The sequence below is a fragment of the Micropterus dolomieu genome, linkage group LG05 (genome assembly GCF_021292245.1).
Source record: "Micropterus dolomieu isolate WLL.071019.BEF.003 ecotype Adirondacks linkage group LG05, ASM2129224v1, whole genome shotgun sequence".
Lineage (NCBI taxonomy): Eukaryota > Metazoa > Chordata > Actinopteri > Centrarchiformes > Centrarchidae > Micropterus > Micropterus dolomieu.
In genome coordinates this window covers 8,829,691-8,854,627 of record NC_060154.1, presented here as the reverse complement: position 1 = coordinate 8,854,627, position 24,937 = coordinate 8,829,691, and the positions used below count along the sequence as shown (strand labels likewise).

General features: G+C 39.4%; 1 protein-coding gene across 2 annotated transcripts in view; it reads left to right on the top strand.

The window, feature by feature from the left end:
* Nucleotides 1–24,937, top strand: part of pde4ba (phosphodiesterase 4B, cAMP-specific a) — a 188,560-nt gene that overhangs the window by 40,879 nt on the left and 122,744 nt on the right. The window contains exon 1 of one of the 2 annotated variants that reach the window (XM_046049247.1): nucleotides 9,213–10,190. The exons of the other annotated variant lie outside the window; for it this stretch is intronic. Within the exon in view, the coding sequence (XP_045905203.1) occupies nucleotides 9,973–10,190 (218 nt within the window). The 5' untranslated portion in view covers nucleotides 9,213–9,972. Of the gene's footprint in view, nucleotides 1–9,212; nucleotides 10,191–24,937 lie in introns of those variants that run through there. 2 annotated transcript variants of the gene reach the window in all.

Here is a 24,937-nt window from a genome sequence, read left to right as displayed (position 1 = left end):
GTGTTAATGTGGTGGTGATTGTGGTGTACACTGTAAATGACCAAAAGTCGGCTCTTGTGTATTTTGTACTTGTATAGAACAGAGACATTAAAAGTTAGAACAGAGCTAAATGAAAGCCAGTGGATGCATTTACAGTACAGGAACATTAGTAATAAGACCTTAACCTGATGTCTCTTCTGCAATTGCCTTAAACACTTCTTCTAGATTGTCCTAATCAGGTGAATAGAGGCTATCACAAACAATAAAAACAAACATATCTGTTAGTTCCTTAAATCATATTAGGGTTGTGACATGCCATGCTGAGCTAAAACAACTATTATCAAATGTCCATGCTTTTTGACTGTACACTTGTTTGAACATTAGAAACTAGCTAGTAATCTAGTATTTGTTAGTTAAGACAAACAAAACAAACTACTCTTCTGTGTTCATGCCACTGTGAAACTTTTCAAAATAATAAGCAGATGAAATTCTTCAACTGAAACTGTCAAGTTTTGTTGTGCTTTGTGCTAGTTTAAACATGGTCTACCGGCTGAGCAGCTGTAGATAAGAGCAGACTACAGTAAAGCGATGGGCGATGATTAGCTGGATGGATGGCTGCATCAGGGAACAATTTAAAAACTTTGACAGCAGTGCAGTCCAGTCACTTCTATGTAGGACAGGACACATTTGCTACGAAGTTACAAACTTACCTGAATCTTTCGCTTCACACAGAGTTCAAATTTGACACAAGAAACGGCAATGTTCCCCAGCCTGTTTGAGTGAGGGGTTGGGATTGACCTGTCATTCGGGAAACAATGTTTGTTTATATTCTTAAAAACTGCAACGAGAAATAATACAAGCAGCAGAGAAGGATGCTTGTCTGTAGCGTAGGGTGACCAGACGTCACCATTTTCTGGGGACAGTCCCCGGTTTTGGTGGCCTGTCCCCGTCTGGAGCTGTCCCCGGAAACGTCCTCGTTTTTAACTGTGTGTTATTCATAGACTGTATAAGGTGTTAACAGACCTGAAATCAGATTTTACGTGGCCAGAAAGACTGGACAGCAGAGCATACAGGTGTCGTGCCGAAAAGTAATCGCTGAAAACTGATTTGCGTCCGAATCTGGATCAAACAATCATAACTTGTAAATAAAGATCACTTTATGTCTGTGGTCATTGCAAAGATATGTCTTTGTGATAGGCCTACTTTTAGCATTTCTTTTAACAGAATAATCACAACTGTGGCCAATAAGTGTTTGCAGTTTATTGTAACCAAGCATGACATTTACGTGATTATAGGCAATAACTGAAGCCTGTTGTTTCCGATAGATTGTGTTTGGCAGGCCTATGTCTAATATCCTTGTTCATATTTGGAAAACGAATGTAGCTTATAATTAACATGACTTACTGCTGAGTTATATATAAAATAAAGACAAGATCTCTTTTGCAATTATCCTTATGACTCTACATTATTTAACTTGCTGTGTACCAACCAACCCAGTCCTATTTACCTGTTAAAATACCTTTAAATGGCCAATACAGTCTATGTACACCAATGTCAGTCAGATTGTTAAAAAAGCTCACCAGCGATTCTTCTTTTTAAGACAACTGAGGAAATTTAAAGTGTCCCAGGCGGGTATGCTCCACTTCTACAGAGCAATGATAGTATACTTATTTTCTCCATCACTGTATGGTGGGGTAACTGCTCAGCAGATGATAAATCTGGACTGAATAGGGTAGTTAGGACAGCGTCAAGAATAATTGGGCTGGACCTCCCTAAGATCTGTGACATCTCCCGTTTACTTAAAACTGGACTGAAAATACTTAAAGATTCTTTGCACCCTGCTAATTCTCTTTTTACCCTTCTACCATCAGGCAGAAGGCTAAGAAGCATCAGAACCACCCGTTTTTCAAATAGCACTTACCTGCAGGCTGTGAGGTCCCTCAATTCACACCAACAATCCTTATCTGCTCTGCCTATACAACTACGTCCTTCTCCTCAGTGTCACTAAATGTATTAGCACTCTGTCTGATTTTTGATTATTTGTCATATTTACTCATTAGTATTTGTTTTGTTTTTATGCTATATGTTATGTATGATGATGTGTTGTTATTTTTGTCCAATATTGTCTTGTACAGTCCAGAATGAGCCAAATCACTAAAATGAATTCCAGGCAACTTGCGTCGTTTTGGCAAATAAAGACTTGAACTTGAACTTGAATGTAATGCAGTATTTTACTTGCCAGAAAGTAATTGCAGCCTCTACTTATTGACTGAAAGGTAGTTTCTGCCTCAGTATGACGTGATTTAATTCAGAAGAGTTATATTTGACAGATTATAAAACCGAAATTGTCCCCCTTTTTATTTCACAATAACATATTTTTTAATGACATACTGACCACCAAACCAAAAATGTCCCCGGTTTTCGTTTCATAAATCTGGTCACCTTACTGTAGTGAGTGCAGGAGTGCAAGTTTTTGATAAGAAGCTGCTAGCAATGCTAGCTCCCGCAGTTTGTGTTTACAACTCTACCCATGCTATTTCCTATCTCCCATGCTTTTGGCCACAATACATAAATAAATGTTGCCAGGCTAATATTGGTCTGACTACAGCTTTTGCCTTTTTTCTCTAGTATTCACAAATGCCAAAAAAAAACAAACAGTAGTTGAGCCAGTGGCAGTGTTTACACAAGAGAAAAGGGCATTACACAAATATTCTTTATTCTGCCTGTACCCAGCTCAAAGAATATTGTGTTCTGTAAGCCTAATAACACGTTCTATAATTTTGTAAAGTAACTTTGATATGATCTGCAAAAATCCCCAAGAGGGAGATGTACAATTCAGTAAAAGATATTATATATAGGTGTTTTATTAAAACGGTTAGCTGTAGTTTCACTGTAGTTTTATTGTAGATCGGTGATATTTCAGACATGTATAACAAAGGCATGATTATAATGTCTGGTAGTGATACTAATTTTTATGTCCAGTACATCGAATACTAAAAATGAGCACAGGTCTTCCCAGAATGCTTGAGCTTGTAAACATTCATATATATTAAGTCCAAACCAGAGCTCTCTGTGATGTATACTTATATAATATGTCATTCCTCTATGAATGACATTTACCATTTTAGATCCCTCTCCTAACATGATTTGAAACTGTATTTGAATGTGTTCTTCACCCTGGGTCAGGACGACACCGGTCAGATTATGGCTTGTCTGCACTCTGTGTACTTTCTTTGTGTGGCGTGTTGTTGAGCACTGGCCTCTCTGCTGGTGTTCCAGACGGCTTTTGTGCGGGTGTGAGTAATCCACACTGCCAGTGAGCAGAAATTGGATCTTACATTTTTCATTTTAGCACGCACAGAGACCAAGGCAAACAGATTACACACAATGATGTGAAATTCCAGCTACTCAGTTCCAACCATACAATAAGTTAAAAAGTTTTTCATACTTAGTTGTTTTGCAACTTTGAATATTGATTCATTAAATGTTTTGGACACAGGTCAACAGAGAAAAACTTTCATTTCAAAGCAAGCAAGGGATTATGTCAACAAGTATATGGAGCTGAACAAAGGCTTATAGTGGAGGTTTAATTTGTGTATGCTGCTCCAATTGAGTAAGGTTTTGTATAGTTTTTAGTAACTGTATCTGAGAACATTTTAAATTATCTAAATCTTTTTTGTTGAATAGGTGGAGCTCTTGGTGCAACACCACCTCTTAATCTACGGGAAGGGGAAGTGCTGCTCACCTAAACTTCACGAAAAAAGAATCGACATGGATTTAATATTTCAACATCATTTTGCATGATTATACAGCTTAGCTAGTGGGACATTGGATGGTCAGATATGATCCAGTTTTATGCTAAATCCTTTGAACGAGTACTCGTATCCTCCACAGTTTCATCAGCTTTGGGCGAGTTTTGGTTCAGTGTCCGAGGAAAAATAATCTATCACTTTTACCTCGACTACTCTCCTGGTTGTCAGTTTGTCTCGCATGGCAATCCTCTCATGTGTGAGTGTGAATTAAACCAGAGACTCAGAGTAGTTTAGATTAGTCTATTAGGCTGTGTGTTTACAGGGGCATTCTTTTAATGAGATAACTGTCTTCATGCTACAGGATAGTCAAACATCCCAGGAAGAAATCTATAGTTGACATTACTCGTTGTCTGTTCTCTAGTATTGTATGCAGAAGAAATATTAACAAGGTCACCTTCAAATCATAATGCCCTTTGGCCTCTTCTCCAGCTGTTTCAGATTATTTCACAGACTTCCTGTATCCCTTTTGCTCTTGTTCCCTGCTATCTTTTTACTCATATGTTTCACTGTTTATTTTTTCATTTGAGCTTTTATCCTTTGTTTTGTTTTATATTTGCATTAATTGCATGGATATAATTCATATGGATAAATAATTTACACCCTCTTTTAAACCCTTTTCATCCGTTGGTTTGAGTCTCTCTTTTCCGGGATTTGAACCCTTGTGAACGAGTACAGCTCTGTTAATATGGGCCACAATGCAGTATTGTTTTTCACGTATCTGAGAGAGACGGAGTGTGAAAAAGGGAGATTGTTTTAATGTAACCAGAGATGCTACACTAAGGGCTCTCATCTCAAGACCTAAATCTCTCACACGCACTCCCCATCATCTCCATCTGAACCACACGCTTATGATAAACACACAGAGACATGCAAGATCCTCGTCACACACAAACACACACACACACACACACACACACACACACACACACACACACACACACACACACACACACACCGGTCCTAAGGATGTTCTGTTCACCCTGCTCAGGGTTTCACTGTGGGAGACCAAAGGCTAAGTCAACATGGGGCTGGCTGAAGCGTCATTCTTGCATGTTGTGACATTATTGAACGTGACAGGTGGGGCTTGGATGGGCAGGGATGCTTATACAAATCTTCCCAATATTTGTTCAGCAAGGTAGGGAAATAATATCCAGAAATTGTCAGCATATTGATTTATAAGCTCTGTCATCTGCTTCCTCTTACAACTACATTGGTTCAAATTAGAATATAGCATAAAAAGTATCCAAATGGGAATAATCGTATCAGTGCAAAACCCAGTTAGTACCAGAACTATGCTTGTATCTGTATGAAGCTATAACCAGAGTCACCAAATATCTTAACAACTATTCGATGAATTGCCATGAAAATTTAAACATATATTTGTGGTTCCCAGAGGACTGATTGACCCATAAGGTTGATGTAATAGTGTTGGTTTTAGTTGTCCCCCCTTAGGATGAATTGTGATCCCTTAACTTTTTATGTAGTGCCACCATTTGGACAAAATTTCATTTCGTCCAATACTTGTGAGTGTATGACTAAATAAAATGTTAGCATGCCAACACACTAAACTAAGATGTAAACATGGTAAATATTATACCTGCTAAATGTTGACATAAATGTTAGCATTTAGCTCAAGTCTTAGTCTTGTTTATGATAAATGACTCAAGCGATAAATCAATAATCCAATCCATTGTTGTCAATTACTTTTCTGTTAATTGAATAATTGATTTATTGACTACTAATTTCAGCACTTAAGGTGATGGCCGATGGCAGATGTGTGAAATAATGCAGTATTTTTCAGTCAGTCTGCACTCCCAGAGGTACCAATATGTAGGTCCACGGTGCATTGCTTTCATTCGAGCCCTCAAGGATGTGAAAAAATGTAGAATAAAATGCCCCAGTCACTCTCTAATTCAATCTCTTGATCTTTCATCTCTTTTAAAATGACTTGCTGGCATTGGTTTTTTGGCCTTCTCATTTGTGCTTTGTCATTCAACTTTTGTCATCTCCCTTTTTAATGCAAAAATTGCACTGATGTGCAAGAACCAGGTATAAGATTTTGTGTACAGATGTTTGGTTAAACTTTTTCTATCTTTAATATTGAGTCTTCCGCAGCAGCCCTGGTTTGAAGAAGAAATGGCAAGCAGATGGAGAAGCTGTGAGACTTTTCCAATTCTATGAAGTGCTATAAAAATATCAACTATTGGGTGTATTGCCATACATTTTGTAAAGACATTCATTTTCCCCAGAGGATGAATCCTACGTACCTTCGATTTTTCCGGTAGTGGTACCAGCAGGTTGACATTTTTGTCTTTTAGTAAAATGTCTTAAACTTTGGGATAAATTTTTAATTTGTCCAATAGTATAAGCAAATCTTGCTAAGCAAAAGCAAAAATAATTTAAATTGTATCACATACATTTAAACACAGAATTAAATTTTTTAACTGAAGTATATTAGACCATACTGGTCTGTTTACAGGTGTCTGTGAATGCCGGTCTGTTACCCACAATGAGAAAGAATGGTGGCCTACTTTAATCCATTCTTTAACAAAGGGCAGAGGGTCCCACTTGTCTGGAAGAGGTCTGTTGAGGTCCACAAAAAACAGAAAAAGCAGATAAAGTTCATTCCTGGCCTGTCTGTGTGTTGTTGCATACTAAAAGTCCTAAGTCACATTTAGCAGAGGTGGGGAGAATGGTGTTGCTCGCTATCAGAAGTCTCAATGTTTTTCCTCCTTGTAGCTTCCAATCTCTGTATCCACTGATTACTTCCATGGACGTGAATCCCTTGAGTTTTGCCAGATCTCCTGATTTCCTTCTTTCCGAAGAGAATGAAGCTGTCTCTCTGTTTTTGCCAGAGGTTTAATAAAAGCCAACAACTCAATGTCAGGAATCATTAAGTCAGATTATAAATGACAGCCTGATAGAACTGCAACCTGTCTGTTTTTCCTGGGGTGGCTGTATGATCAACACTTTAAACTGGCCCGTGGAGATACCTCGCTCAACCTTGTCTGCTTGACTCTTTCATTTCTCTCATAACATCAATCATCAGCTGGATGTGACAAGAGGTGTGTCACATTTCTGTAATTTCGGGGAAAGATCGCCAAGTTCTTGTAACACATGCTTCATACATGCTAAATCAGTGAAGAACAAGGAGCAAGATGTTTTAGGAGACCCATATATTTAGTCCTCTCCACTTTTGGGTCCGATGATGCATCATCACTTGCATTGTTGAAGTTGCTTGCTTCCAACTTACAGTGAAAACCTGTCTAATTTTCAGAATCTGTGTATTCAGTTCTGCAGCTGTGTCCCGTAACTCTCTTTTATTTACTTGTACCACCATTTACATAGGCTGGTGGTTTGTTTTTTGTGCACTGGCAACTCCAAGGGATGAGCAAGGCAGTGAACTGACTGGACTTGAGGAAACTCCCATTCAGTCCATTCACTCTCCCAGTCTGGACAGTTGCTCCATCTGTGGTAATGCTGATAACATTTTTACCCCCAAAATTATCATGCATCTCAGCGCCCCGAAGGCTCTCTTTCAGACTCAGCATCTGTTCCCCTGTCCAGTTCAACTAAGTAAAAAAACACATTGTCTATATCTCCGGGGCTATAGACTGCACATCTTACATAAACAGTCACTTTTGTCTTAAGTGGTGCGTAATGCGAGCATCAAGTGATTTAACATTGGACACAAATGCTGCGTTTATTTCTTTGGCTATATTCTCTATTATCACAGCACAGGAATGGTCGTTTGGTGCACCATTCGATTTATTTTATGAGGAAGCTTGTTTTTGTGTGAGCCAACTGTTTAACCTGTCAATAAATGAGCTGATCGTTTCCTGCTTCAGGCTAGTTTTCATTCCTACTATCTTGTTTCTTTTCTTTTCGTTTCTGCATTTTCAGTTGCTCTCTTATGAGGGAAGCTACTGTGGTGCTTGTACACTGCTACTCACTATCCCATTTATCCATTCCTTTGCCAAATGCACACCTTTCACTGTGTCAGCAAGCCACAATTTCTTCTAGTTTCACAAAAAACTGCTTGTATGCAACTTAACCTTGAAACAGCAACTCTGGTGCCCCAAGGGGAAAATGCAGGACAGAAAAGACTAGAGACCTGAGTTTCACTTTTATTTATTTGTATTTTCAATTCTTATGTAATTGGTTCATGTCTCTGTGCCCTGCGATGGACTGGTGAACTGTCCAGGGTGTACCCTGCCTCTCGCCTGATGCCAGCTGGGACTGGCTCCAGCCCCCCAGCAATCCTATAAAGAGGATAAGCGGTTGATGATGGATGGATGTAATTTATTGTATGCTTAGAAGTTATATAATATAAAAGTTAATTATTTATAAAATTATATATATTATATTACTTTAACCTTTTTGCTGGAGAAAAGTTTATTATTTGTACTGGTATATAAAATAGAGTGTCAGACTATTGTTGATTTTTAAACCACCAATAAATAATACACACTCTGACTTGCTGTGCTCCTTTGACATCTCATTTTACTACAAGTGTTTTCTTATTTATATACAAGCTTGGGAAGACTATTTTAAAAGGGATTATTGGCAAGCATTTAGTATGAAAGCGCTGCATTCTTGCACTGGCTCAGAATCATCAGTGACTCACAACCAAAACAAATCAGTCCACAGAGCAGACGAGCAAGGGCTCACATTTCCAAAACTCCCCCCCCCCCCCGAATCTTCTGTCTCTCTACCTTCAGGACATTGCCCCTCATTTTTCTCTCTTCTTTTCATCACTCAGAGTAGCCCTTTGTGTGTGTATCTGGAACGACTGTATCTATGAATTCTTTCTTTTTCTCTTCATACTGTGGCAATCTCATGATTGGAATGTGTCCATTCAGAAAGAATTGTGGATGGGTAAAAGTGTGTGTGTGAGACAGAGAGAGAGAAATTGTTAAATAGTTTGTGATGGAATATACTTTGTGTGGTAAGGTAATATGTGGTTGCCTTACTGCAGAAGGACTTTTGTGTACAGACATAAATGAATGCTTTAGAGTGTTTATTTGAATCAGTTGACCTTTGAGCAGTGTGTATGTTTTTCTTCAATGACGCCTATTAAACTGTTTCCTTTCATCCCCATTCCAAATTTCCATTTCTTTCTTGGCCTCCACTCTCCATCTGCCTGCCTCACTAAAGGTCACAACATCATCAGCAACATTACCACAAATCCTGGCTAAACAAAAAATAAATAATAAATCTGACAACCTGTTACTGTGCCTGCCTGCTTGTCGTCACAACAACCACCAGCCAATCCTTAACAGGGGAGGAGTGGCTTACACTCTCTGCGTGCCTGCTCTCAGCTCCTTGTGTATATTCTGAATGAAACCGCAAGTGCAGCATTTGCCTGTGCTGTCCTTCGCTCACTGCTCTGACAGTGCGAGTGAAGGGAAATCTGACTTAAGGCTCGGCATAGTGGGAGTCACTCTGTGCCACACCGGGAGTGCCTTTTGGAGACGTGGGGGTTGTTTGCAGAGAGAGGAGGTCAGTCAAGCAGTGGTTGATGGAGGGAGAGCAAGACAAGAGGAGGCAGAGAGCAGTTTTCAGCCCTTCTGAATCTTTTATAATAGAGATCTTCCAACATCAAGCTGCCTGCAAGGACTGAGAGAAAGAGTTGGTACTGAGGTGTGCATTTAGCATGCACCAACAGTGACACAGGGACAGAGAGGAAAGAAGGGAGCGTGATTGAGAACTGGGGTGTGCACTGTACAGACAGCAAAACCAGGAGGGAGATGGCAGAGAACCAGTGTTGAGAAGAGGAATTCTTCTCTCCTGGAACGAGCTGTATGTGGCCCTGCTGTGTGTAAAGCTCCTCTAAAGCACGGTGCATGAGCCAAAGGAAAGAGAGAGGGAGTGGGCTCGACTGGCTGGCTAATCCCTAAACGCGTGAAAAACGTGGAAAGGGGGGAAAGGATCGAAAGCACAGAGGCAACACAAACAACAAAAAGGTATGTGTGAGCTGGCCTTTCCCTGGGTGAATGTTTGTGTCTGAGGTCCCTTTCAACACCTCAACCCAGTGTAAACTTCTGTGTCTGGATAAGACAAGAGGAGGGCAAAAGCAACTGTACATGACGAGCTGACGTGACTGAATTTGGACAGAAAGGGGCAGAATTTGTAATAGGAAGGAAAGTCTGCCACACAGGACTCTACCCAGCTTGCAAGGATGTCATCCAACGAGCTGAGCGTTGAGATGGACTCCTGCATCCGTACATTCAAGGAGCACATGCACCTGGAACTGGAGCCTCCCAAAATCCCAGGGGTAGGGAAGAGGGGCGCCACGTCCCCCAAACTGTCCCCCAGAAGCTCCCCGCGCCTCTTCCGCAAGCTGATGGTCAACAAGAGCATCCGGCAGAGGCGACGCTTCACTGTAGCCCATACCTGGTAAGACCTGTGGCCGGGTAGGGGGGTGTCATAAGGAGGGGAAGCAGGGGAAAAACAGGGTTGAGACATACAGAAAAGGGAGGTGGGAGTTAGTGGAAGAAAACATGCAGGGGCCCAAGGATGTGACTTCGAGTAAGGTGAGATAAGATGGAGAGAGGAAGGATGTGGATGGGAAGAGGAAACCAAAGAGACTTAAAGGGGGTTGAATTGGTGGGGTATTGGTAGAGAGGGGGAGATTAAGAGAGATGGCAAGTAAGAGTGGGTGGTTGAGAAAATGACAGCAAGGAGACGAAGGAATAGGGGTGAGAGCTGAGAGGAATCGTAAGAAGAGAAGTAGAGGGGTTAACCAGACAAGGGGGGAAAAGAGGAGATGCGGAGAAGAAAATATTTCAGAAGGTGAGAAAATGCAGGTAAACGAGAGCTGGTAAAAAAAAAAGCTGTATCCCCCTTAAAAAAGAGATGTTATTTGTGAAAAGAGTATTGACACAATGATTCAGGTAAAAATATATGATGGGGCTGTTTTCAGGTGATTTGTCACTGGGTTATAGGATTACATAATGGAATAAAATCACATTCAGCAGACTCCCCTGTCCTCCATTTTGATGTTGTTCATCTCTGCCCTGTACCTAGGTAGGTGTGTGTGTGTGTGTGTGTGTGTGTGCAGATCAGTCCTTGTTTTGGATGGCTGCAGTGATGTAGAGGGAGTGTTAGGTGCATTATGCAACCTGGTGATACTTAACCTTTTTGGTTCACAACCCCAATGAACAAATGAATGTCTACATAACCCAACACAAGCTCAACACAAAATGCCAAATACTTTGCAAGACAACACAATACGCAATCTGGCTCCGTTCGCATTTTGTTGTGTTATTCACGTTGATGTTATTTCTCTTGGTACATTTCCTAGGAGGCCAGAAGCTGCAAGTCTGACTTTCTCAATTTAAAAAGATCATAGGGTCAAGTAAATGATAAATTCACATATTTACTTTATATAATCCTCATCTTATTATTTGCATCATTCTGCACCCAATCCCCCACCCTCTTCATTTTGCAGCAGTTAGGAACTATAGTAGATGAGAAGGGAGGGCTTATGTTATGCAATGTATGGATTAGAGGCGAGGAAAAGAACTGCTGTGATTTCAATACAAAGTCTCAAGGTGACTAAAAGGTCCCTTTAAAAAACAGCAGTTGTAGTGAATTTGCTCAAATTAGGCAGGGGCAGACGGAGGTGCTTTGCTTAGATTATTTAATGAGGTTTATGAAGGTGAAAACTGCTTTCTCCAAAATAGGGAATTAGTGTCCACCCATAAACACATACTACACATCTCTGAAATATGTTACATGTATCAAATTTGTGGTAACATGACAAAGCGGGCTTGTCTCTGCTTGCATGGGGTGGGTCGAAAAAAATCAGTCTCTGTTGGGGGATAGGCAGTTAAAGGAAAGTCCAGATATGAATCTGCTCTGCTATGTTGTTTCTACATGCTGTGTTGGTACGATGGAAAATGGATAATATGTGCCTATGTGATGTGTTCTCTGTGTGTATGTGTGTCACATTGGTGCAGTCATAATTGTGTTTGTTTTTTGACACTATATATATTTTTTGATGCACATATTACATTTGTAAATGTAAAGGATGTTTATTCTCTTTTTTTATCCTTGTCTGTCAGGGTCTCTCCTCCCATCACAGCAGTAGTCATGACGGGAACCCATGTCTGTTTATCTCTGGTCTCTCTCATTGTATAGCTTATTTCTGAGCAGAGAGAGAGAGATTTGTGGGGGTTGGGTGGGTACAGGGTAGAAATACATGAAGGGGGAAAATGAAAATGGCTTAATTTTAAAATCATTAAAGATGTCAGTAGCATCCCTTGCCTTGTTTGTTCCCATAAGTCCACAGTATGGGCTCGATCCAGGGTCATGACAACACCTATAACAGCCATTAACCACCAGTCCAGCCATCTTTATGGTAAAGTGTCCTTGAGTGAGACACTGAGGTCTACCTGATCACTCATTGAAATGCTCTACTAGTGACAGGTACAAAGCTAAAAATGGAAATGGGTAAAAGAGCAGAATAGATGTAGCGAGAAAGAGGCCAAAGGGGAACATCAGCAGAAAGGGAGGCATGGCAATCAGGACAGCTGGTAGAAAGTTAAGGAGATAATGGCACTTGCCAACCAATACCAGGTGTTTTAACTTATTTTTCATGCTTGTGTTTTATCAGGCATACTGTTCTTGTTAAGTTATAGTTAAATAATATAAATCAGGATTACAAGATTAATCACTGCACTCTTTGCTTTATCCATGTCAATAAGTACACGGTGTACAGCGTGACCCCAAAATTTGCCTTAAATAAAATCACCTTTCCTGGAAAACCTTCAGGGTATTACTGTCCATGTACTTTTTCTGGCCTAAATGTCTCCCACCTGGGCCAGAACTTGGGAAAGTTGTAAAAGAAAGAAAAGATGACGGATTATTAATATTTGTTGACATTTCTACTGGTGGTCCTAAATGTAGCACTGCATTAATTATCACTGATTATCATTCGATTTTTTTTAAACAAATGGAGGCAAACAAAAACTGTTCTTAAACAACATAATTGTTATAAAAGATATAAAAAATAAATGACAACTCCCACCCTTTACGCAGTGATTTTCAGCTTCTTCCCTCTGGACAGAGGTTTTTAGTTCCAAGGTGAGGAACAAAGCAGTACAAAAATGGCTTTGTTCCTGCTACTACTGAGTTCAATAATGGGTGGTGATGGCGCAGTGGATAAGACTATGCCTTTTGTGTGAGAGACCCGGATTCAATCCCCTTCTGTGACCCATCCACCAATGTGTACCTGAGCAAGATTTAACCCCTAGTTGCTCCAGAGGCGCGTAACCTCTGACATGTATAGCAGTTGAAAGTTGCTTTGGATAAAAGCGTCAGCTAAATTAATAAATGTAATGAATAAGCTGTAGCGAGATTTGCACATACATGGCATACTTTCGTTTTAAACCTGTGTTTATTTTTATTTTATTTGAGAGAAGTTTTCAATACATTTTTATTTTAACTTTTTTTTATATTTGTCTCTATCTCTTTTATGTCTTAATTGGTAGAACCTTGAGTACCACTATCAGTCTCTAGAATGCTTTTTGTGTCATTTGGTTTAATCACATACATACAGAGAAATGTCACAGATATATTATATGATTCATTATCTGATCTCAAACCTTAAATATTTTCACTTCCCAAGTGCGTCTCACACAAACACTATTCAATATTATTAGGTTAATCTAGCCAGAAAGACTTGCGCACCACTTCTTTCTACACATTCATTAGTCTCTCTCTCTCTCTTATTTTCTCTTTCTGTTCAAAACCTGGACATTGTTTTCATGTAGTACTCTCTGGAGTTTAAAATGAAACTCTGTTGCCAATATTGAATCTAAAACATGCAACAAGTTTTCCAAACTCTTGTGTGATAAATTATAAATTCCATCCTTGCTAGCATTATTTGGCCCTGCTGTGGACTAGTGTCTAGTGAACTCCTGACCTACTGGCACTCATACAATGACTCTTCTGTTGAGCTGTTGCCTTGTCTCTTTCTGTCTCTGTCTTTTACACTCTCTTTGTCTGTGTGTGTGTGTGTTTTTACAAAGTTTTACTCTTTCTGTCTGCTTCTTTCTTTGTATGACTTTCTCACTGTCTGTCTTTTTTCCCTGTCTGTCTTTGTTTCTTTTGTAGGCATCCCTCTCCCTCTCTATCAGTGTCTCTCTCATTAGTCATTCATTAGTGAATAACAACAGCAGCAGGGAGGAGGGCAGAGGACAGGAGGAAGGACTGATACTGACTGATTTCTGAGGTTTTTATTCTTTCTAAACGTCACTCAGTATTTTGATGTCAAGAATATGATTTATTTTGTCATTTTAGATTTGTTTCCAGTGAGATAATGAATTTATATAGCGACTTTGCTGTTTTAAACGTTACTGTTGCTGCTTATAATCCTGTTCTGAATATAAAGATAACCAGGCACCTAATATGCTACTTCACTATTTGTTTATATATGCAAGTCATATCATCATCTCACTATTGAACAATGTTATCGCACATTGCAGATTTTCCTTATATCATGCAGGCCTATTTCTCATATGTCTTTCTCTCTTTTACACTCCAAAGCAACACATAAGTAAATGTTTGATGGCCAGCTGAGGTGGATGACCTATCGGTTTTCCATTCCCGCAAAAAACACATTAAGGAGAGGGAGGCACTGGAGGGAAGTAAGAAACTGCAATGTGAATAGGGAGAAATACCCCCTCAGCAAACATTTTGATGTTGAATAAATCTAAATAATAATAATAAATGTATTGCATGTAACTGCTAAACATTACCTAACACCTAACTAAAGATCATCACACCTACATATCTGTGTAATGTCAAACACTTTAAGGTTAACTTAGGACTTAACCTGGATCCTTTTCCCCATGCTTTTGTGTCTATGTGACTAATGGTGACTTTGACTGGTGAGTTTTTTCAGATTGGTCCAGTATTGAGCAATCATGCTGCAGTCAGCAGCAGTGGGCTACAACTTAATCCTTGCAGGAAATTGTGTACCGTCAAAGTATGTCCACTAAAGTGCTTGTTTTTGCCACTGGCACGTTCAGATTGTTATGTGTCTGACAACATAATGGAATGGATCCTAAAAGAGATACCCATTTTAAAAAAAGAGTTAAGAGCCTTTTTGTTTAACCAGCAATTGTTGCTATATTACTCTGTTTAAAGCCACCAGACTCTACTGACAAAAACATTTTACCTCTCTGATCTATATCTGCTCCACTGGTTAGTTCATTTGTGTTATTTTGTAACTTTGGTGTTTTTAACCCTTTAAAACACACAAAAACCTGGCAAAATATGGTCCAGGTTAAACAAAAGTTACCCTTTAAGGCTGTTTTTATCTACAGCAATAGAAAAGAGTGCTCAGTTAGATTACATTGAACTCCTCCCGTCTGTTGACGTCCGTCAGATGCTTTCTGCAGGACGAAGATACCGGGGAAGACTAGAGGGACAGATAAAGTTGCGAAGGGTAGATAATGCACACATATGTATTGAAAGAGGGAGACCAATAAACAACAAAAACAGTGCTCATTTACCACAGAGGAGTCAGTGAGGTCACTCTCACAGAGGGTCATTTACCTTAGAATAAATGTCAATGAAAATATCCATCTTAACACACTATTCTGTCCAGCACTGATTTGTTTCTTTCTCCACTCGCCTATGTGACTCACCCAAAATCCTTTTTATATGGACGTCAGTGAACACTTGACGTGATTATTGTCACTGTTACAGCCACGATGCTTGTGCCAACTGCTTAGCTGAGTAAGAGACAGGGACACAGACAGAGAAACAAAGGAGAGATCATTTCATCACAGAGCAATTAGCTTAAACATACATGAAATGTAATGAAATGTACACACACACACACACACACACACTATAGAAATGTATTTTTTAGTTGTAGTGACATAGCTACTAGCTAAACCTTTCAGCACATATAGAGAACAGGCTGGCTAATGTTTGCAAGCTACCTAGATATGTTAACTAGCTGAAGTCATCTTTGTGAGTTGGAGCGACCGCAAAGTCTTCGCATCCAGAAGAGACAACCACAAAACAGCCATTTACAAGAGAAACATCAGTCCTTTTTGAGTCACTGATAAATTTGGTCATGTGAGTGGTGACTCAGAGGTCTGGAACCAGGCTACCTCCTCCTTTCTCTATCTCCTCCTCCTCCTCCTCTTCGTTCTCTTGCACTGCATGACCCGCTTCTGTTCCCTCCATCTCTCTGTCCTGTTTCCCTGTACTGAACCAGCCAAGCAGAAAGTTAACTATTACGGATGGGTGAAGGCGTAGGATTCCTTAGTTTTGTGTATGTGTGTGCATGCTTCTGTACGCGTTAACATGTCTGTATGTGATTATCTTGGCTGGGATTGGGATTTGATGAATCAAAAGTTATATGTGATATGTTTCACACCATTTTACAGGCCTATGGTGCATAACACACATGGCTTTTTGAATCTTTTATGTTGCTTATCTTGATTTCATAATTTCTCAGTAATTACATTACTTGTCCTGGCTGTAGGTTTATATCTACGTCAACTCTTAACAAAGCAAGAGAGGGGATTTATGAATTCCACATTTATAGCCAGTGAGATATTAAAAGAAAACAGTCCATGATGTTGACACGATGTGTTAGCAACTCAACTACTTAATTTGCTTAAACAGCCTTTAAGTTTTCATGCATGCAGTGGTAAGGGCTGATGGGAAGGCAAGCGCTTGTTCCTCTGGGATGTCCTAGTTGTGCCTTTAAGCTACTGTAAAGAACACACTGTACCATGTACTTAGACTACTTTAATTTTAACTGATGAGGTTTGCTTTGATGCTTGTTACCCCACCATTGACCCTTTTGTGCTTTGCTGTGTATGGTCTACTAAAGCAGGAATGCAGTTCTACCCTAGTGTGTATTGGTCCCACAGGTATAAAATACTTGTATTTACCTTTGTTCACTAGTAAAGTCTAAAGCACGAATACAGTGTGGCTACTAGGTTAAAATCAATCTGTTTCTTTCATGAGATGCTTAGAAGACTCAAGTCCAAATTGATACCTTTGACCTACTGTTGCTACAGCAATGCATTGCATGCATGTTTTTGTTGTTCAGCTGTGGGGAAACACATCAAAACCATGAGAGACTAAACTCAGGAATAGTAATTGCACTGCATGATGAAAAAGTTGTCAGGTTTCAGAATCAGAATCCAAAAACAGACCAGATAGACTATGAAAGAAGGTTATTTATTTGCAACAATGGATTAAATGAGGCAGAGTAATCGAGCTGAGGTTTGGTTTCGAGTCCTGGGTCCAAAGTATGCTGATGCAGTGTGGCAGACGGGAGAACAAGGCTGGTGTTTCAGGGATTGGTCTGGTGGGTTGCACGCAGGCAGAATGACCTAGGTGATCCAGTGTTTGGCACGAGAGGTATAGTAGTGAGTTCCTGAAGACAGGGAAAATCCTGTTAGTGATTTAGGCAGGTTAGCAGACAGAATACTAGAACAAGCAAGGTTTTTAACAACTGGCAAACTAGTAACCTGGTGTGCAGGCATACTATCAAAGACACAACAATCCAGCAGGGACTGGAAGGCCGGTCTGTTCTTAAGTAGGCAGGGGTAACTGGAGTGATGAGAAACAGGCGCGCGAGTGGTGATTGCTGGCAAGTGAGTGAAAGTGCCAACCCAGGGAAGCCGGAAGACACTCCCACCATCTCCATGCTGCGCAGGAGAGAGAACAATACAGACAGATAAAACCAACAACATACCAAGCACACAGCATTCATCCAAAAGGTCAAAATAAATCAAAACACACTTACTTTCATACCAGATGTCACGAGGCAGGTGTCACGGCGGGGGCTGTGACAAAAGTAATTCTCTGTAAGTTCTCTGAAAAGGTTACTTTTTGAAGGGTGGGTAACGATACAGCAGCAATTTGCATGAGCATAAGGTTTTCTTGTCCCTCCATAAAATATCTCAGGAGTTCTTAAGCGGAATTTAGAATAATCAGATTAAAACATTTTGTCAACAGAAACGGGATTATTATGGTGACAAGTACATTTGTACAAAGGCTTAAACAAACTATTGATTTTGTAACTGTATTGACTGACTTTGTCTGGAGATTACTGACTCATACCCACATATGATTAAATGAATGAAAATATTCAATTACTTCCTACAAAAACAATGAAAACATATGTTGTACTATGCAACCATTTTACATTACAGGGAGTCATTTTATTAATTGTTGATATTTAGTATTGATTATAGCATCTTTAAGGACACAGAGAATAAGCAACACACAAAACTAATGAAAACATACTATACTGCAGAGTTTAGAGTTGGATCAGCGGTACTATAATGAGCTTTTCACGTTACAGGATGTAATTTGATTCATTGCTAATCCAAATGTTAAATACCATGTGATGAAGCATTAAGGTTCCTATACAGTAAGGTACACAGATATACAAATATTACATGTGTTTGATGTTTCAAAATCAGGCATTTAAGCTTGTTACGTTGTGAAATCATAGATTGCCTCTGATTTCACAACAAGTGACTAGTGTATTGCAATTTGACAGGGTTTTTTGTCAGCATTTGTTGCTGTTGTAGTGCTGCAGAAAACATGTGGCCTTTAGCACTAGCATTCAGGAAACATTGGAAAACCCATTTATCTTCATTATATTCCATGCTCATCCCCTTTCCTCCTACTCCTCCTCTTCTGTCTAAAACCCCCATCTCTCTTGCCATCTTGCCTCAATGATAATGTGACATTTGTAATGAAATTTGGGATGCTGCAAAAGACGTGTCTCTGTTTTTTGGCCTTATTTGAAAACAACTGACATTCTGTGAATTATAATTGAGCTCAAAGCATTGCCGTTGCATTGGAAAATGTTAGAACCACAGTGCTGGCAATTGATTTTTGTCAGTCTTTTTTCTCTCATTTGTTAGGGCACTAAAAATTTAGGCTAGATAGGCAGGTTTCTGTTTCATAGACACACAACATTATCTGTTAGATTGAGGGGAGAGGAATAGAGAAGCTGCAGGAGAGCATGAGAGATGAAAAAAGAAGAAGAACAATCAGTCGCCATTTCAGTTCAAAGGTAGAAAATGGGTTTATGTACTGTGTGAAAAGACCATGTATAGATTCATACTGTGCTTCCTTAGGCAGGTCCAATTTTATCATTAACATATTGCTCACTGTGTGATTTAGCAAGCATATGTGTGTTTGCAACATGCACATACTTGCACTACTCTGCATGCATAGGTCCGTTCTTGTTAGAGGGTATACAGCTATGTCATTAATGTATTACTTATGATGGTATGTGACTGTGCCTTTGTGTATCTATCTGTGTGTGTGTGTGTGTGAAGTACCAGCTGTAAACTCTATTCAGCCTATTCAGAAGAGTTCAAGCATTCATTAATAACAAGAGCTTTAAGCACCATTTGTATGAGCTGAAGTAAGCAGAATGCAACAGTACATTTCCTCTCTGCCTTTTCCCCTTCTGTCTGCTCTGGGAAGGAAGTAGCAATTATTCTCCACTTGATTGCTGTCTGTCACACTGACTGAGGAACTGTGGCAGCATCCTATCTTTTTTTTCAGCTGGAAACAATGTGCAGCAATGCAGAAGCGAGGCAGAGCTGCATTGTGCTTTATCTTATCGAATGGGCACAGACTAGAAGCATGGGAAAACTAAAGTTATTGTAGCTGAAGTTATTCAGAAGTTTTTTCAGCTGAGCATGAATTAACAAAGAAAGAACATTTGTCATTGATAACTCATTAGGTTGTTCATTTTGTCAACAAAACAGATGCATGCAATTCAAAAACTTGTCACTTTCAACCTGGTGAAACAGTTTAAAATTATTTGACAGCAGCACAACTTAACTAAATACTGTATATGTTTAGCTAGTACATCAAATGTGTTTTTAAATTTTCATTTGTCTTTCATTTTGATTCTGGCACACATCTGTCTTCAAGCACTGAGAAGCTCTGAGAAGTGAAATGTGGCCTATTTAATAAGAATGTGAACAATTTGAATTTATTAACCAATTTGTATTACCAACGTGTGAATGGATAATATTTAAAAAATTAGACCTTTCCCGACTTTCTCAGTTGCCAATAACAGCCTGTGGACTGGTAAAGGGACGTTTTTCTCCAAAATCCAAAGGATGTGACACTCCTGAATGAATTCTGTTCTACTCTCCTATAACGTTAACAGTGTGCATCACTAGCTAATGTTAGCTTACAAATTAAAGTGATAGTAAGCGATTCTGCAGAAAGATTGTAAATATTTGAAATTGCCCGCCAAACAAATACACCCCTCTCTTCAGAGCTTGACCCCCCAAATTCAATTCTATCTTCCAAGAGAGCACTGGATCTGTATGTATCTGTTGGGTTGTACTGTCCCCGCTCTCTATGACGGCCGGTGTTTCACTCCACCCTTACAACGTGGCCATTGAGATCAGGTATAAACATTTTTGATTTCTCACGTATAGCTGGTCAACACATCGTACAAACTAGCTCTGTTGAAGCATAACCTGACCCTCAGGTGCACTTAGCTAAAACTGATGCAGTCTAATACAACAGTCCTGCAGTAAATCCTATTTACATGAAGCTTATAATGTTTGCTGAATGGGTTTGAGAGAGGTATTGATTCAACTGTATTATCATTTTGGAGGCTGTGGACTGTGGTGCTGTTAAATTATATTGTCTTATACTGAGAGGAGTTTGTATAATTAGTCTACCCTCATTGAGGCTGAAATCTTACATTCCAAATGGTTGATCCCTGAGTGTTTTTGTCTTCGTCTTCAAAAATCATCTTCTTCCTCACTTTCATTTGCGTTAACAAAAATCGATTTGTACCTTTTACTCACCAAAACATTACCCCGTGTGTCTCTGGCAACCAGCTACTGCATGGCTAGTCTGTTTGTTCATAGAAAATTAAATGATGCCTCGGAACTCCAGCCATGTGAAAATGAGTCTGTGTGAACAGCACATAAAGTAGCTTGATGAATGACCAGGAAAGAAAATTCCTCTTAGAAATGTCAATATTGTTTGAAAACCTAAAGATGAAAGATGTCACAGTAAAAGACATTTCTTGGTAAAATTACTCATAACACTGTTAGTAATGGGATTTCAACGTGAGATTAATTGTTAGGATTTCCACTAAGTTATTCATACCCACAGGGGAACTGTCTGACTGACTGACTGTCTCCAAGACACCCAGTCTGAATCACAGTCTTCTGGTACAATAAGATTTGCTGTGCTGCTATCTGATAAGCAAGATTCTGGCAACACATTCACACATTGTCACATTTCATTGTCATCATCGTTGTCGTCACCTTGCTATTTGTTGTCAATTGCTGTTCTTTGTGTACACCAGTGCAGAGTGAGTGCAGAAATGTGTGTATATGTTTTCGAGTCTGTGACTTGGTGCATGTACAGCATGTACAGCATGTCCATCTGTGTCTTTGATTTCTGTGTGTGTGTGTGCGCGCGCGCACATGCATGTCCTGTCTCCTTGACTCATTATCACCACAGGCCTATGGGGAAACCACCACCCACGCGCTTTCTGATATGCAGTGTGAGATCCAGAGTGTATGTGTGTCTGTGTATGCATGCACTGATGTGAATAAAATTGGACTTGTAGAGGGGCTGAATGGTTTAGTGTTAGTTTTTACTCAGGGATAAAAGGATTTGTGTGCATTGTTTGTGTGTGTGTGACAGAGAGAGAGAGAGAGAGAGAGAGAGTAAACCAGGGATATTACATGGAGGAAAAAGAAGAAATAATTATATACTAGTTTGTTCAGTATTCTTTTTAAATGAAATGGTTAGATTGTTTTTACCAATTTCCAATCATTCTCACTCACTTACTTAATCACTTTATTAAGTCAGTCTGTAGAGACTTGGCTTGGGAATCAGAGGGTTACTGGTTTGAGTCCAGCATGTACCACTGCTAAAGGTGCCCCTGAGCAAGGCCCTGAACCCCTAACTGCTCCTCAGGCGCTGTACAGCGGCTGCCCACTACTCCTAATTAGGATTGGTTAAATGAAGAGAACTAATTTTGCATGTGTTGTACAGTGTAAAATTGTAAGTTGACAATAAAAGATTATTATTATTATTGTTATCATTATTATCATCATCATCATCATCATTATTACTATTATTATTATTATTATTATAATGTTGCATGTTTCTACCACCAGCAGTTTCAGTTGAACATTTTGCTGCTTGTAGAAACCTTGACACAGTTCTATAGGAGTGTAACTGACATTGTTATATCCACCATTTTTTCAGATCTTTCTACTACTATTTTTATTATTGCTGGGAAATCTTAGCAGAATTTTGTGATGTCAAGTTAAGTAAAATATAAGCTAACTTGTTTTCTAGAAAAGTGCAATACTCCGTGGAGTGTAGCAGTTTTTGCAGCCCTGAGTGAATTTGTTGTTTGTGCTCATTTTACTGCCATTCTTAATACCCCTATGCCTTCAGCCTGTTTTTGTGCAACCTATGCTATGAAGTGATTTTCATCTAAACTCCCCCAGTAGGGTTTTAAACTATTTTTAGGAAATAGTTTTAGAGCACACGTTATTACATTAAAAGTTTTTTTTTTCTTTGTCCTGCGCAATTTCTTTGCTGTTTACAACAATTCAGTATTGTCAGATGACCATAAACAGTACATTTTGGAGTATTTGCTTAGCAGCTGTCTGCCCATCCAAATGGTTGCCCAGTGTGCCTGTGTGTGTGTGTGTGTGTGTTTATGTTTGTACAATAAGTAATGTTTCCATTGTTTTGTTTATGAGCAATGTCTTAAACTTTGGAGTCAAACAATGCCAACAATCATTTTGTTCCTGACTGAATCCTTTTTCTGCATGTTTATGTTAAATAATAGAGACCTGAGGGTCACTGAGTGCCATGTGGCCAGTGTTTATCCATGCTGGGATGTTGGCGAAGGTGAAGTACTGGCACCATATTCACATCCAAAAGTCACCCTCCCTCCCTCTCTCTCTGTCTCTCTCCTGTCTCCATGTGCAGACAGTTCAGCCCAGTGACTGAGTGGATACCCGTGGTGTTCATTTTGTGAGATCACCCTTGGCTACTCAAATTTGCAAGTGTCCCACTTTCCATTCATGCTTTCTAGGATTTGTGTCCCTACAGGCAACTGTTTGTTTGTTTGTTCTGATAGTCATGTTTCAGGCAGGGATAAAGGCTGTGAAATTGTACCCCCTCTGAATATGGATCTGATGAAGAGCTTTGTGTGTCTTCTCACAGCCTCCAAAGGCCAAATTCTTAGATATTACCAGGCTGTTATTGAGTTTGTGCGTTTACAAGAGTTTACCACGAGTCCAGATCATGTAATTTTCGTCAAATATTTTAATTACACAATGTTGTTTTAAACTTCATAGGTGCTCAAAAAGGTTAAAAGGAACATGAACACACCTCTGTTCTATCTAAGCTCTGTAACTGCCTATATATTTTTTATTTCATGCCTTTTTCCACCTGTCTTCTCCCCTCTCTCCCTCTCTCCATCATGTCTGTCCCATGATTAAGACTCAGTTTGCCTTCAGTCCATTTCTGTTCATTATCCCTGCTCTCCAGCAGTGTTTGTTTAGTTAGTGTCACATTGATTTATATACACACAAACTGTGAGACCTTTTCATATACTCGTCAGACTTCCTTAATGAGCTTAGTGCACCAAACCCAGAATGTGAATGGCTAGAATAGGTATTTCTATTCAAACCAATGCCACTGGCACCCTTTAGATGGCCCCTTTCGGCCCTTACAGATGTTTTGCTGCATATAGTAAGATAATAGTCAAAGAACAACCATATATTCATATGCTGCACCACCATTACCCTCTATGGTAAAAGGATTGATTCTATTTTTGTATAATTGTTTTGTTACCCTTTTAAAGCCGTTTCTCTGAGGTTCTTTTCAATCACAATAAACGCTGCAATGCACTGCAGGATTTCAAATTAACAATCGTTTTTACACTTTATATGATAAATCTAAATAATATACTTCCATGGCAATATTTACAGTTTGTCTTTGATGTAACTTAATCCATAATGATCCCATTCAGGTTTTGAAATGGGTCATTTATCATTCAGCTACCATGTTTCTAGACTACAAAAGGAAATTTGGCAGGCTCCCTGGACAGTATCTCAGTTACTAATAATGACAGTATGATGCAGGGCAGCAATTCACACATTTACAGATCTAGTTAATCAGAAATACAACCAAGGGGTGTTTTCTCTGGGTCCTTTTTTCATTCACCACTATTACTTAACTACAACTAATTGAATCATAGAAAAAGATTTTTAAAAAACCACAATTAATAAGGCACAGCAGGTGGCCAATGTAATGATTGAATTCAATGTATTGACAAAATCTACATTAATCAATGATTTAGTGACTACAGTTATAGTAACGGATTACAGTTCAAATACTTTGACACTCAAACTCTGTGATGGCTTTATCAACGCAGCCAATGCTGCTATCACAGCTATTATTTATAATTTACAACACAAAACTGGACCAGTGACCCACCTTATTCCCAGCCATCTGTTAGGGAGTGAGGCGAGTTATCACTCACAGAGGTTCTGTGAACTAAGTGGACTTACCGAGGCCACCTCATAACAGCCTATAAGGGGCCCATCTGTTCACTGTAGTTCTCTACTTGATGGAAACATCATAACTCAGTGGCATGTGGGAGACACTTCTTATAGGAAAACATTCCAGGGGCCGATGGAAACACACACAGAGATATGCAGTCATACATGCAGATAAACATGCTCACATAGAGGTATACTGTACACAGAGACAAACACATACACACAAATACACATCAAAAGCCTATAAGTTTACGTAAGGGTTGAAAATATATAGATTTGGAAAATATATTTGCAACTTCACCGAGAAGTTAATGAGGAACCACATTCCAGTGGAGTAGCTGGTGTTATAAAGATTTATTTAACATAAAGTTGCGTTGATGTGAAATGCCATAGCTTAAACTTCATCATAGTCATCACTGACATGGCACTCTGTTGGCCTGGTCTGGTCGTAAATTTGGAATGACTCTTTGAAGGTAATTAGGCTTGCCCAAATGTACCTAACATTAGTCTTGGTCTCTGGAAGGCTTTAGTAGATTTCATATGGAGAGGAGCCCATAAGTC